Here is a 13,241-nt window from a genome sequence, read left to right as displayed (position 1 = left end):
TTTACATGGGTTTGAGTGACGTTTGTGACATCAGAGGCTTTTAGACCACATGGGTTTGTCGGATTTTTGTGGCGATTTTAGGTCACGTGGGTGGGTCGCATGTATGACTCACCTCTGGCCCTGAACAAGATATAAAACCAGGGGTTGGCTTTCTTTTTTCAGAGCTCTGAGATACAGCAGTAGTGACCCCTGACTCTGAGCCAGCCATTGTCGAGCTCCCGGCTGAATCCAGATGTTGGTAACTATGAATTGTATTTGGTCTGTTTACAAATGTATGTTTGTAATTTGTTTGTATTTGCTCTGAAGTTCAGGATGCTGGGTTTTCCCCCTGAACTAAGTGAATGATAGCTGTATGATGGAATAAATTGAGATTGTTAACCCCTTAACGTTGCTTTCCTTAGTAAAGCAGATCAAAAGAACCTGGCTTGCATCGTTCTGTGAGCTGGTTGTTGTTGGTTTTACACCCCCACAGCAGCTGCTAGCCTAATTGTTGAAACATCCACCCTTCATCTAAGATGTGAGGTTAGAGGTCCAGAGAAGTCAGGACTTGCCCAAGGTCCAATGAGAGTAAATGGGAATGCTGGGCTCCAGCCCTCTAATTAACCCAGCTCAGTGCCCTTCTCACTGTCCAACACTGTCTCCAACAGGGCAGAAGGAACATCATCGGCTTTAATGCGTATAAATGAGTAACTCTTTTCCTCTTAAGAGATTTGAGATTTATTTCATACAGATTAAAGATGTTGTACATGATATGAAACAAAAAGATAAATATATAGTGAATAGAAGAAATGCACACGAAGACTCCTTTACTTTTTGATTCTGCCTACAAAGGGTCTGAGTCATTACAAGTGAGCAGAAAATGTGTCCTTTCAGAGTGGATGCCGTGAGAATAAGAGCTAAGAGTAAAATAAGCATTATCATGGAGTGGCATGTTGCTCAACAGTTTGAACCAATGCTCCAAAAATGGAAAACACAGAGGCCTAAAAGAAAAAGGAAACTTCTTTGTTTAATGAGGCATATAGTAAAGCTAAAATGTACAAAGAAATGAGAATGTGACATTTTATTTTGCTCAAGACTTAAATGCAGAATTCCAGCTCAGGCTATGAACCAGCAGCAGCAGGCTGACCTAGGTCACATAACAGCCACTTAGTTCCCCTGGGGTCAGGCTATGGTGAGATTGGAAGAGCCCAGAAATAAGGTGTTTTGTTAACCTGTGGACACGCCAACATTATATACCAATGTGCGCTATGCAGAACTATTACCAAGGAGCTACCAAAAAGCCAAAGCAATCAGTTCAGTGTGATCACTGCAAATATACCAGCGCACACACCTCCTTCCGGTGCCACTGGTCTCAAACCATCTGCCAGGAAGGTGAAGCACGGCTCTGGGATGATGGAGCTTTGGGTCCCTGGTTAGCATTACCAGAAAGAGTTAATAGGTCTTAAGAAAGACAATATTGTCAAAATATGTGCTTAGTGTTCAACAAAAGAGTCCAAAAGGACACTGGGGAGGTTGAGTCATAGACTGGTAATAAAAGCGGCCAAAATCCAAAATAAAAGCACATTGAAAATTCTGTTTTTCTTCCTCTTTGCAGATCCCTTAACAATTCCTTTTGTACTCTTCTGGGGAAAGTTCGACTAATTTTATTCTGGACTTCAAGAAAAGAAGTCGAGAATAAAATGTTTTATAAGAATATTTTTATATTTTTAAAACACATCAGAATACATTTTGAGATTAATATGTAGAAACATAATACAATGATAAGCTTTATCTTAAATGCCAATTTCTTTCTGGGAGAAAATGCTCATTCTGAGGAGATGAATTACCTCTCTCTTCAGGCTGTGTTTATTAGGTGTGAGTGAAACATTGTTTTCTGAAGAGCTAATTCACTTCTAAAATATGACCAATTAACTTGCTGAATAATCAAGTGTATTCTGAGGATTGGGTTAAGCCCTGGATTTCTTTTAAGGGAATAAAAATGCTAACTAGGCCTTATTCCATTGCTGCGCAGTTGGTCAATATTATTTTTTTTTGAGATGATGAAAACATGTGCACGCACAGTCTAATGATCAGGGCAAAGACACCCAGCGATATTTCCCAATTTTTGACACTGTGTGCACCCTATGTAAGAATGTAACAACGTGGGGTGAAAAATGTAGTTCTCAGGCTTTGACATCCTGTTTAACACAGTCTCGAAAAAAGTGCTTGCTCTTAGCGTGGCGCTCAGGAGAAAATTCTAAGCACCACAAACTAAAAATGATGTATTTGTTTCTCTAATAATTCCCAATACTCTGCCCCTGAGCTCCAGTTCCTAACTGTGACTGCAAGAGCACAGAGCTGACCTGCCTCCTTTTTGGAAAAATGGCCTAAAAGGCTCTTGGTAAGACCTCGCACAACGCTGCCGAGTGTCCTACCAGGACATCATAGACGACAACTGGACTTTGTCTGATGCTGCTGTTTAACATGTGATAATGGAAATAAATGAGAGCTAGTTTAGGTTTATACTTCAATGACAGACAGACTCCTGCTACAAATGTCCATAAAATGCATTAAGTTCAACTTTTAATAAAAGTAAATTCAGTAACTCTTTGTTTTCCCCTGGGGAATGCAAAGACGTGTTTTTGTCAGCTTCCTTAATAGTTATACAAAAGGTATAATTTTTAACACTTATGTCAAAAGGGCAAGATTCTTCTTCCCTTTCCCAGATAAAATCTTTTCTACACTGAGAAGGAACTCTCCCTATTTTCAAAGGAAATTCTATGTACAGAAGAGATTTTATATGACCTAAGTGCAGAGAAACTTGGAATGTCAGAGTGATAAGAAGCACTATGTTGTCTTCTTTCCAATTAAACAAATGAAAACAGAAAACCTTTTTCTTGAAAAGCAAAAATTAACACCCCCCCCCCATATTTCCTAAAATAAACCAAAGAACGGCCTAACTCATTTTAACATCAGAACAAGAGGAAAGTGGGCCCAGGCCCTTTCACATCCACATCTGAGGATTGCAACGGTCTACGCTGTCACTTTGTGGCAGCTTCCAAATCACAGAATTTTCACATTTCTTAATCTTCTGTTTCATATCTGAGAAGAAATGAAAATTCATATTAGAGTGCTGACTGTAGTCATTTGGATTTTGAAGATGCAAACAACTAAAATATCTTCTCACCTGAACCATATTTGTCAAAAGTACTTTTCATAGTAAAATACAGGTCACTTGACCTCTGAGCCTCAGTTATCTGATCTGTAAAACGGGGATAGTGATACAACCTATCCCTCCGCCCCCACCATTGTTGATTTTGATGATTAAAGAACTTCTATTCCTTTAAGAGAACATTTATATATTTGTGTCAACTCAGGCATACAAGTGAAAGAGCACAGGAACAACTATGGAAACTCACTGAGGCAGAATGGAAGTGTGTAGAGAGCGCCAGAGCTGGGTCAGGAAGCCCTGGGTTCAAATCCTATCTCAAAAGGGCAGACCCTCATTTGTAAAAGGGGAATAATCAGAATACTAACAGCATTTACATACTAGTAAGAGCTGGCACTGATAATGTGACCTCACCTGACCCTCCCAAGCACCCCGAAGGGTCAGTGCCCCCATCATTCCCATAACAGAGAGGAGGAAGCTGAGTCTCCCTCCCTGCCCCCAACAGGGTCGGAGGCAGGACTGGAATCCAGGCCTTCCCCATTCTAAGGCCAGCACTCTATCCGCTGCACCAACGCACTGGGGAGCTCAGACAGGATGACACATGAATGTAAAGCACCTTGCAAACCTTCCATTACTCCATCAAGGCCATAATGTTGTGAGGAAGAGTTCAAGGGGAGATGACCATTTGTCACTGATGCTGACAGCCAGAGTCCCTGCCCAGATGACCCCTAAAATCCCTTACAAGCCTAAGGCCTCTAGAATTGTGTGGGAGTGGGTGCCTTTCTGAGATCCATAAGACTGACCTGCAAAAGGCTAGCTTTGCTCTGGAGACGCCTCCCACTACCCCAAGATTCAGTCCCTTCCTGGGCAGGCCATCAGCAGATGCGGCTCCCACTGCTAAGAAGCTCAAGAAGGAGGAGGGAAGTGTCAGGAGGGCCTGGTCTAACTTGAATGGGCAGAATCACACTCTGATCCTCCTCCTGTCAGCACTGTGGGGTCCAGGGGCCAGCCTGGCTGTGTCCTTGATGGTCCTGCCCTTCCCCTCTCCCCCAAGGAAGGCCTCAGGTTCTCCTGGAGGATGTGCATCCCAGGGCAGCAGCCTCTTCTGGGAAATCCTCTAGGTCCCCAAACTAATGTAATGGATTCAGTCAGTTTGGCACTTAAAATATGGAAACTTGGCCAAAGTCTCTTTCCCAATTATATGCACATTAGTTTGTGCATGGAAAGGCATTCCTGAAAGGCCACACTATCACTGTAGAATGCCAGGCTATTAGCAAATTTCTTTTTTTAAGAAAAGATGTGTTTCTACACCAAGTACAATAGAATTTACATAATTATCTATATAATCTGATCAGTATATAGAGCTAACAGGGATAATTCAGGCCAAGGTTCACCTGTTTTTCTGAACAGAAATCTATTTGCCTGAAGTACTTTAGCAAATGCTTTTCCTGGGCAGTTTGTCTGTGTGGGCGTGCCATCAGAAGCAGCATGATCCAGTGGAAATACCGTAAGACTTGGAACCATGAGGCCTGGGTTCTAATCCAGGCTCTGTCCCTTATCCTATGTGACCATGACCAAATTATGTCACTTGTCAGCCTATGTTTTTTCACCTATGGCGCAATACTCAACCGGAACCTGCAGGTCCTGTATAAATGTTAATGATCAAAACAAGAGGGAAAATCTGCCCTCCCAGAGGGCCCCTTACTTCGCAAGCCTTTTCCTCAGGTCTTTGATCTGCTCATTCTTCTTTGTGAGAATCTCCTTCAGGCTGCGGTATGCTGCTGTCTGCTGGAACTTCTTCTCCAGCTCCTGCTCGTGGAAGAACACCCGTCAGTTATGTCTGATTGTGCCTGATGAAATTTAATTATCCTCTCTTGTTTCAAATGACACCATCTGATTTAGCAAAGCAAACTCCGATATCTTTATGGAGATTATAAGACAACACTATCTAAAGTCAAACAAGTCATTTTGTTTCCTAACTACAAACCCACAAAGTAGCACTATTTTGCTGACTGCATTGCTGGCAAATGACTCAAACATGCTCTTTCACCAGATATGGAGAATTTAAAACATTAAAAGAAATATAGATGGTAGGACTAGACTTATGATTTCAATGGGACAGAAAACTGTCTCAGGAGGAAAGGCCCTCTGAACAATGCCCCCCAGCACTTTCTTGGAGTCCTGAAGAGCTGCTTTCAGTGCTGAGAGGTCCACTGAGTGGCCCAGTGAGTGGAGGTCAGAGTTGGGCTTGAATCCAGGCCTACATGGTGCTCAGGCCTATTCTTTGGCTGCATCACCATGCCGGAAAACACACACACACACACACACACACACACACACACACCCTCCAAAACAAAAATGAAGGTACTTGTTTTCAATCTGAATTATGAGAAATGATTATTTCTCTCTTGTAATTAATAACTAATTTGTATTAGGACCAAGGTTTTTCCCCTTTTCTATTTCCTTACCCAGAAATCAACCAGTATGGGAAATCTTTGGCAGAGATTTACTTTGGCCAAGATTTAAGTTTGGGGTAATGGGTGTATTCCTGCTCATTGTGTTTTACTCAGCCAGAAAATGTGGACTCTCCCTTTTGTCATACAGGTGATAAGGAAATTGTTAAGTCTCTTTAAGTCAAGATTTGGGCGACCCTCATTTTAATACAGCCCACCTCCCATTTTAATATTCATTCTCTCTTATTACTTGTTGACCAATCAGAGTTCATTTCCATCCTCAGGTTCATCTCTTTTTCAAAAGACTTTATTTAAAAAAAATACTTGTAAAGATGTTTATTGTAAAAGATGCCAAGACTATATACAATATAGCTATAGGGCATTTACTAACGAACTTCTTGATATGTGCCTGTCTCTGTGACATGTTATAACACATGATAATTTATGAAGGAGAAAGCATTTTTTAAAAATCACTTTTGTAAAAATGTTATCTGAATTGAAATCAGTAGTTAAGAGCTGGCCCAAATGGACTTCCTGCTCTTTAGCTTGTAACCTTTGAAAGCACTCTATTGTAATTCCAAGCTTTGGCCAGGGAAATGTGAGCTGACCAAAGCTGAGTAAAGAAAACCTAAGAGAAAGAGCAAAGGCTTGCCATGGAGTTTCACCCAGCCATCAGCCAAGATGGCACATGTTGTTCTGTTTGGTTAAACTCCTGTCATTTCCAAGAACCAATTGTGCTGTAATCTCAGGCAGTGTTTGGCAACTGCTAAGGAAGTGAAGCTACAGGTTAAAAAGAAAAAGTAAAAGACTTTATAAATATCGAAGGTTCAAGAGGTTTGGTCTTTTTGGCTACTGAGAAACTTGACTAGTTTCTAGATATAGTCAATAAAGCTGATTTTAATTTATGCAGCAACTCGGTCTCTTCAAATTTGTTTTTTAACGAACTGGAATTTAATTTAATGTGAATCTTGATCTCTTTCCAGTTCTTCTAGAAATAAAATCAATGAACCAAAAATTTTGGAAGCAACGTTTTAAATTAAGTTTTATGTCTACTTCTGGTAGATAGCTGAAATAAGGTAACTTTTCAAATGCAGACTTCATAATAAATTTACTCATATTCTTATCTAAATGAGAAGAAATTGATCCCTGAAGTAAGGTGGCTAGAGTTTTGGAAAAATTAATATTTTTTCCAATTACATGTAAAAACAATTTTTAACATTCATTTTTTAAAATTTTGAGTTCCAAGTTCTCTCCTCCCCTCCTGTTCCCCACTCCTCATCAAAAAGGCAAGCAATTCAATATAGGTTATACATGTGCAGGCAGGCAAAACATATTTCCATATTAGTCATGCTGTAAAAGAAAACAGAGACCAAAAAACCCCAAGAAAAATAAAGAAACTTAAAAAGTATTCTTCGATCTGCATTCAAACCACATTAGTTCTTTCTCTGGAGATGGGTAGCATTTTTCATCATAAGTCCTTCAGAATTGTCTGGCATCATTATATTCCTGAGAATAGCTATTATTCACAATTGACCATCATATAAGATTTCTGTTTCTGTGCACAATGACCTCCTGGCTCTGCTCACTTCACTTTGTATCAGTTCATGTAAGTCTTTCTAGGTTTTTCTGAAATCGGCCAGCTCATCATTTCTTATAGCACAATATTACATTCATATATCACAACTTCTTCCATTCTCCAGCTGATGGGCATCCCCTCAATTTCCAATTCTTTGCCACAACAAAAAGAGCTGCTATAAATATTTTTGTACATATACAATGTACATGTGTACATTTTTATCTTTTAAAAAAAAATCTCTTTGGCATATAGACCCAAATAGTGTTCTACTTCATTAAATATCCATTTTCTTCCTCTACAGGATTATACGGTTTTGCAGGGTAGGCAACTCTTGGCTGTAATCCTAGCTCCTTTCTCCTCCAGAAAAGGTCAAAAGGTATGCACAATTTTATAGCCCTTTGGACATTATTCCAAATTTCTCTCCAAAATGGTTGGATCACTAATAGTGCTTTAGTGTCCCAATTTTCCCATATCCCCATCAACATTTATCATTTTACTTTTCTATCGTATTAGCCAATCTAATAGGTGTGAGGTTATGCCTCAGAGTTGTTTTAATTTGCATTATCTAATCAATGGTGATTGAGAACATTTTTTCATGTGACTATATTTGGTTTTGATTTTTCACAACCTTTGACCATTTATCAATTGAGGAATGATTTGTATTCTTATAAGTTTGACTCAGTTCTCTATATATTTGAGAAATGAGGCCTTACCAGAGAAACTTGCTATAATTTTTCTTCTGTTATGATTACTGTGTATTTTTCTCCATCCTATTTTCCACGTTTCTCTCTCTCTCTCTCTCTCTCTCTCTCTCTCTCTCTCTCTCTCTCTCTCTCTCCCCCCCCCCTCTCCCCCTCCCTCCCCTTCACTGTGTTCCTCTTCAAAAATGTTTTGCTTCTGATCATCTCCCCCAATTTATCCTTCCTTATATCAGTGTCCCCTCCCCACCTCTTCTCTTATTCCTTTCCCTGCCTACTTCCCTATAAGAGGTTTCTATACCCAACTGAGTTATGTATGTTACTTCTTTGAGCAAATTCCTACGAGAATAACGTTCAAGTGCTGTCCACCCCCCCAATATTCCCCTTCACTGTAAAAGCTCTTTCCCACCCCTTTTATATGAGATAATTCACCCAAGTCTACCTCTCTCTTTCTCACTCCTTAATTTTACTTTTTTAGGTATCATCCCATCATAGTCAACTCACACCCATGACCTGTATGTATACTCCTTCTAACTGATAAAGTTCTTAGGAATTACAAGCATCACCTTTGAAATAGTTTAACCTTATTAAATCCCTTAAGATTTCTCTTTCCTGCTTACCTTTTTATGCTTCTCTTGAGTTTTATATTTGAAAGTCAAATTTTCTATTTAGCTCAGGTCTTTTCATCAGAAATGCTTGAAAGTGTTCTGTTTCATTGAATATCCATTTTTTCCCCTGGCAGATTATACTCAGTTTTGCTGGGTAGGTGATTCTTCATTGTAATCCTGGCTCCTTTTCCCTCTGGAATATCATATTCCAAGCCCTCTAATCCTTTAATGTAGAAACTGCTAAAAAATTGTGTGATCCTCACTGTGGCTCCATGACATTTCAATAGTTTCAGACTGCTTATAATATTTTCTCTTTGACCTGGGAGCTCTAGAATTTAGCTATAATATTCCTGGGAGTTTTCATTTTGGGATCTCTCTCAGGAGGTAACTGGTGGATTCTTTCTATTTCTATTTTACCCTTTGGTTCTAGAAAATCAGGGCAGTTTTCCTTGATAATTTCTTGAAATATAACACCGAGCTCTTTTTTTTGATTATGGCTTTCACATAGTTTACTATTTCTTAAATTATCTCTCCTTGATCTATTTTCCAGGTCAGTTGCTTTTCCAATAAGATATTTCACATTTTCTTCTATTTTTTCACTCTTTTGAACAATAAAACAATTGTTTTCTTTATGTCTCATGGGGTCATTAGCTTCCATTTCCCCAATTATAATTTTTGAGAAATTATTTTCTTCAGTGAGCTTTTGTACTCCCTTTTCCACTTGGCTAATTTTATTTTTTTAAGGAGTGCTTTTCTTCAGTGAATTTTTGTATATCTTTTTCCATTTGGACAATTCTGCTTTTTAAGGAGTTCTTCTTTTCAGTGAATTTTTATACCTCTTTTACCATTTTGCCTATTCTGTTTTTTAAGGTGTTTTTTTCCAGTATTTTTTTGTGTTTCTTTTACCAAGCTGTTGACTCTTTTTTCATGACTCATTCTCATTCCTTTTTCCAATTTTTCCTTTACCTCTATTTTTTAAAAATCTTTTTTTTGAGCTCTTCTCAGAATTATTTTTGGGCCTGATACCAGTTCACATTTTTCTTTGCAGCTTTGGAGGTAGCAGTTTTGACTGATGTCTTCTTCTGAGTTTAGGTTTTGATGTTCTGTGTCACCAGAATAACTTTCCATGGTCAGGTTCTTTTTTGGTTGTTGTCTGCTCATTTTCATATTCCTTTTTTTTTTTGAGGGAAGAAGGCAGGGCAATTGGGGTTAAGTGACTTACCCAAGGTCACACAGCTAGTAAGTGTGTCAAGCATCTGAGGATTTGAACTCAGGTCCTCCTGACTCCAGGGCCAGCGCTCTACTCACTGCGCCACCTAGCTGCCCCCACAGCCTACTTCTTTACTTTTAACTTTATGGGAAAGTTGGGCTCTGCTGGAGTGGAGGGAATACTTTAAGCTTTAGGGTTTTTGCACTATTGCCCTCAGAGATAGTTCTGAGAGTCTGTAAGTTTTCAGTTCTTCCAAGTGGTATGATTTAAGAGGTGTGGTTACTGCTCTTCCTGCCCTCTTTTCTGCCCTGATAGGGTCCCTGCTTCTGATAGTGCTCCTCCTTACCCTGGGACTGTGACTCAGAACCAAGTATAGGCAATGCAACCGAGTCTTGCTCTCAGTTCCAGCTAAGGGTCCCCTGTAATCTCCTTACCATCCGTGGGCTGAGAGCTCTGGAAGCCACCACTGATTCAGTTGTCCTTAAGGCCTATTGTTGGCTTGCTGGGTGTGTGGTCTGCTCTGAACCGCATTTTACTTTCACTCTAGTGAAACAGACTTTTCCTGCCTTCCTTCTAAGTTGCTTTGAGATGGAAAATTATTTCATCTCATCCTTTTATTGGTTCTGCTGCTCCAGAATTCATTTTGAAGTATTATTTTAAAGTTGTTTGAAGAAGAATTGAGAGAGCTCAGGAGAGTCCCTGCCTTTACTCCTCCATCCTGGTTCTGCTTCAAATTGGCTAGATTTCTATAAATTATTTTAAAAATTATGCCAAGGTATAGAAACGCACTGACATTGAAGACAAATCCCATTATTCAGCTGTTTGCTTAGTTATAAGGTATATGATAAGTTAGAAAGGAAAATAAAAATACTGATTAATGAATGTAGATATGGGAGGATAATTTCACAGAGAAAAAGAGTCACTGGTTAACAAACACCTTAGCACGAAAGGCAGTCAACTCATTCATACTCCTCTTATCGTTAGAATTTTAGAACACGGGCTAATATCTCAGTGTATCAAGTGATCCCAGTAGCTGTCCTGGCTTTATTTATTTCTCTAAACCTGATAAAACAGGTAAAATGAGCACAGAAAGAGAAAAGCTTTATACTCTGACCTTTTCAGCCACATTCAACTGTTCCTGAACTTTAAGTAGGTCATGCTTTGTTGATACTAAATTTTCCTCCAAAGTCTTCTGGTTTTCAGTACTATCATTCAATGTCTTCTGAAACTCATTTTTCAGTGCTGCAACTGTATTTTCCAAGTCATTTATATCCTTTGATCTGATTATTGCCTTTAAGAAGAAGGAAACCATGATCAATTTTATGTAGAAATCTCACAGCCTGGTTGTATCTTAGAATACCACACCCAACTGAAATGATCCTCTGCCCTGGCACCCACAAAATGTACAAGATCTAAGGCAGGCCTTCTTAACCATTTTTTGGTGTTGTCCTTCCTTCACCTAATTCTGCTGTGGTTTGCTGATCATAACTGGAAGAAATGCTAAATTTCAGTTAAAAGAGAAAATAAAGATGTCCTTTTTTCCCATCCAACTTCATACACCCCTACCAAATTTATCCAAAGACCCCTAGAGGTCTGTGGACCCCAGGTTAAGAATTCTTGGATCCAGAGGAAGAACTCCAATCCACTGGGTATATTCTCTATAAAGCAATCATGGCAGGATAGGGACAAAAATAACATGAGAACAGGATAGGTCACAATCCGTACCAGCGTTGGAAGAATCTACGTCTCTTGAGGTACGTGAGCTATTAGGAGCACGTGCTCACAGCCCTAGAGCTGGAAGGGACCTAAGAGGCCATGTGGTCCTGCCTCCTCATTTTGCAGATGAGGTAACTGAGGACAGGGAGATGAAGGCACTTCCCAAGCCTGCCCAGGCACCTTTAGGTCAGAGGCAGGATTTGAATCCAGGGCAACACGCCTTCCCTGCTGCTGGCTGAAATTCTGCCTGCCTTTCTGTCATGTGGAGGAGCCCAGAGTGCATGAGAGTTTGAGGGATGTGGTGTTTTAGAGGGCAGGGGTGGAAGCAGGAAGGGGGCTCATTCTCCACACTGAGTGACTCATCTACTTGGGGAAGGTAAAGTGAAGTTGAGGCTTCTCAGAGTCAAGTGTGTCTAAACAACATGGGGAAAAGGTCATTAGAATGATTTCTACCTTCTGATCTCCCTGGACCATCTGTAAATCTCTCAGTGTTTGCTCTACTTTTGATTTTTCATCCAGTGCATTTGTAGCCTGTAATAAAGTGGAAACACTTTAGAAATGATACAGTCATAAAAGTTGCAACTAACTTTTTAAGTAATTTTTAAAGGAATTTTAGTTACCTGCAATTCTATGTTCTTTACCCTTAATCTCAATTTTTCATTTTCTTCCTGAAGTCTTAAAATTTCCTTTACAATAAAGACAAAGAGTAGTAATTTTAAAATTTAATCCAATCAGATTTTTTAATACCAGAAATTATTTTCCTAATTTAAAAAAGTCAGTTTATAAAATATTTCCATAGCTAAAAAGTTCTGTATATTGGTTCTATCAGTTCTATCAGTCACAATAACCATTCTCCAGTCTCCCAGGCCAGAAATCCTGGAGGCATCGCACACTTTTCTCTTCTCTCCAACACATCTACAAAATCTTACCAAGTCCTGTCTTTCCTTGTCTTTGAAATGTCCCTCCGATTCCCCTTTCACATCCAACCTCACTACCAACGGCCCCCTGGTTCACAGCTGAGAGTCTCTCATTCCTCGATGCTCTGCCTGTCTTCTCTGTTCTAGAAGAGGACTCACTTCTTAAGGAAGTCCATTCACTGAATGAGTTTTACCTCACTCTAAGTGAGTACATGAGAAGGCCTTAGCCTAAAAGGGCCAGGGTCTCCCATTGCATCCTGGGTCATCTCCAGTCATCCTGATGAATATCTGATCACTGGTTCTAGAGGAGGAAGTGAGGCTGGTTACCTTGCACAGCTCTCCCTTACTTAAATCCAAGTCAACTGCAAGTCATGTCATCATTTCCCTGATGCCATGGTCCTCTTTTAGAACGGACAAACGCAGCCTGGCTCCATAATCCCAGTCCCTTCGATCCATGCTGAATGCCCAAGCTTGATAAAGTGTCCCAAGACATGGCTGTTACCACATCATGCTCTTGACCATGGACCTGCACAGCTTTCATATTACAGAAGTCTAGATGCTACTGTTGAGAACAAATAGGCACTTAGGTGGAATTCAGATATTAAATGAATATAACAATTGTTTCTCTGGAACTTATCCTCTGCCTTCCACAGCAACGTTTACATCTAAAAGGGATTCTCTTAGTGTCATAAGCAAAGCTTCTAGTACGAGTTGGTTAAAAAAGAAACAAAACAAACCAAATGATTAAAAAAACCTTTATCTTTTTTTTTTTTAAACAGGTAAAGATCTCCCTGGCCAGACCACCATGAATCCTGTATGAGATCTTCAAGGCCCTCCATAATTTTATTTTCTACTACTCCCCAGAATATAATCAGTCAAGCAAGCATATTCAGCGTGCTCCAGAGCATTCCACCC

The 13,241-nt window shown here is 39.7% G+C and overlaps 1 protein-coding gene across 1 annotated transcript in view; it reads right to left on the bottom strand.

Annotated features, from left to right (window-relative positions):
* Positions 1-693: 693 nt before the first annotated feature.
* Positions 694-13,241, bottom strand: part of LZTFL1 (leucine zipper transcription factor like 1) — a 29,410-nt gene continuing 16,862 nt past the window's right edge. Inside the window, exons 6-10 of the mRNA XM_036760964.1 lie at positions 12,030-12,095; positions 11,863-11,940; positions 10,808-10,984; positions 4,854-4,957; positions 694-3,081 (exon numbers count right to left, since the gene is read on the bottom strand). Of these exons, the coding sequence (XP_036616859.1) occupies positions 3,063-3,081; positions 4,854-4,957; positions 10,808-10,984; positions 11,863-11,940; positions 12,030-12,095 (444 nt within the window). The 3' untranslated portion in view covers positions 694-3,062. The remainder of the gene's footprint in view (positions 3,082-4,853; positions 4,958-10,807; positions 10,985-11,862; positions 11,941-12,029; positions 12,096-13,241) is intronic.

This window comes from Trichosurus vulpecula, chromosome 5, assembly GCF_011100635.1.
Source record: "Trichosurus vulpecula isolate mTriVul1 chromosome 5, mTriVul1.pri, whole genome shotgun sequence".
NCBI classification, from domain to species: domain Eukaryota; kingdom Metazoa; phylum Chordata; class Mammalia; order Diprotodontia; family Phalangeridae; genus Trichosurus; species Trichosurus vulpecula.
This window is presented reverse-complemented; position numbering and strand designations above follow the sequence as displayed.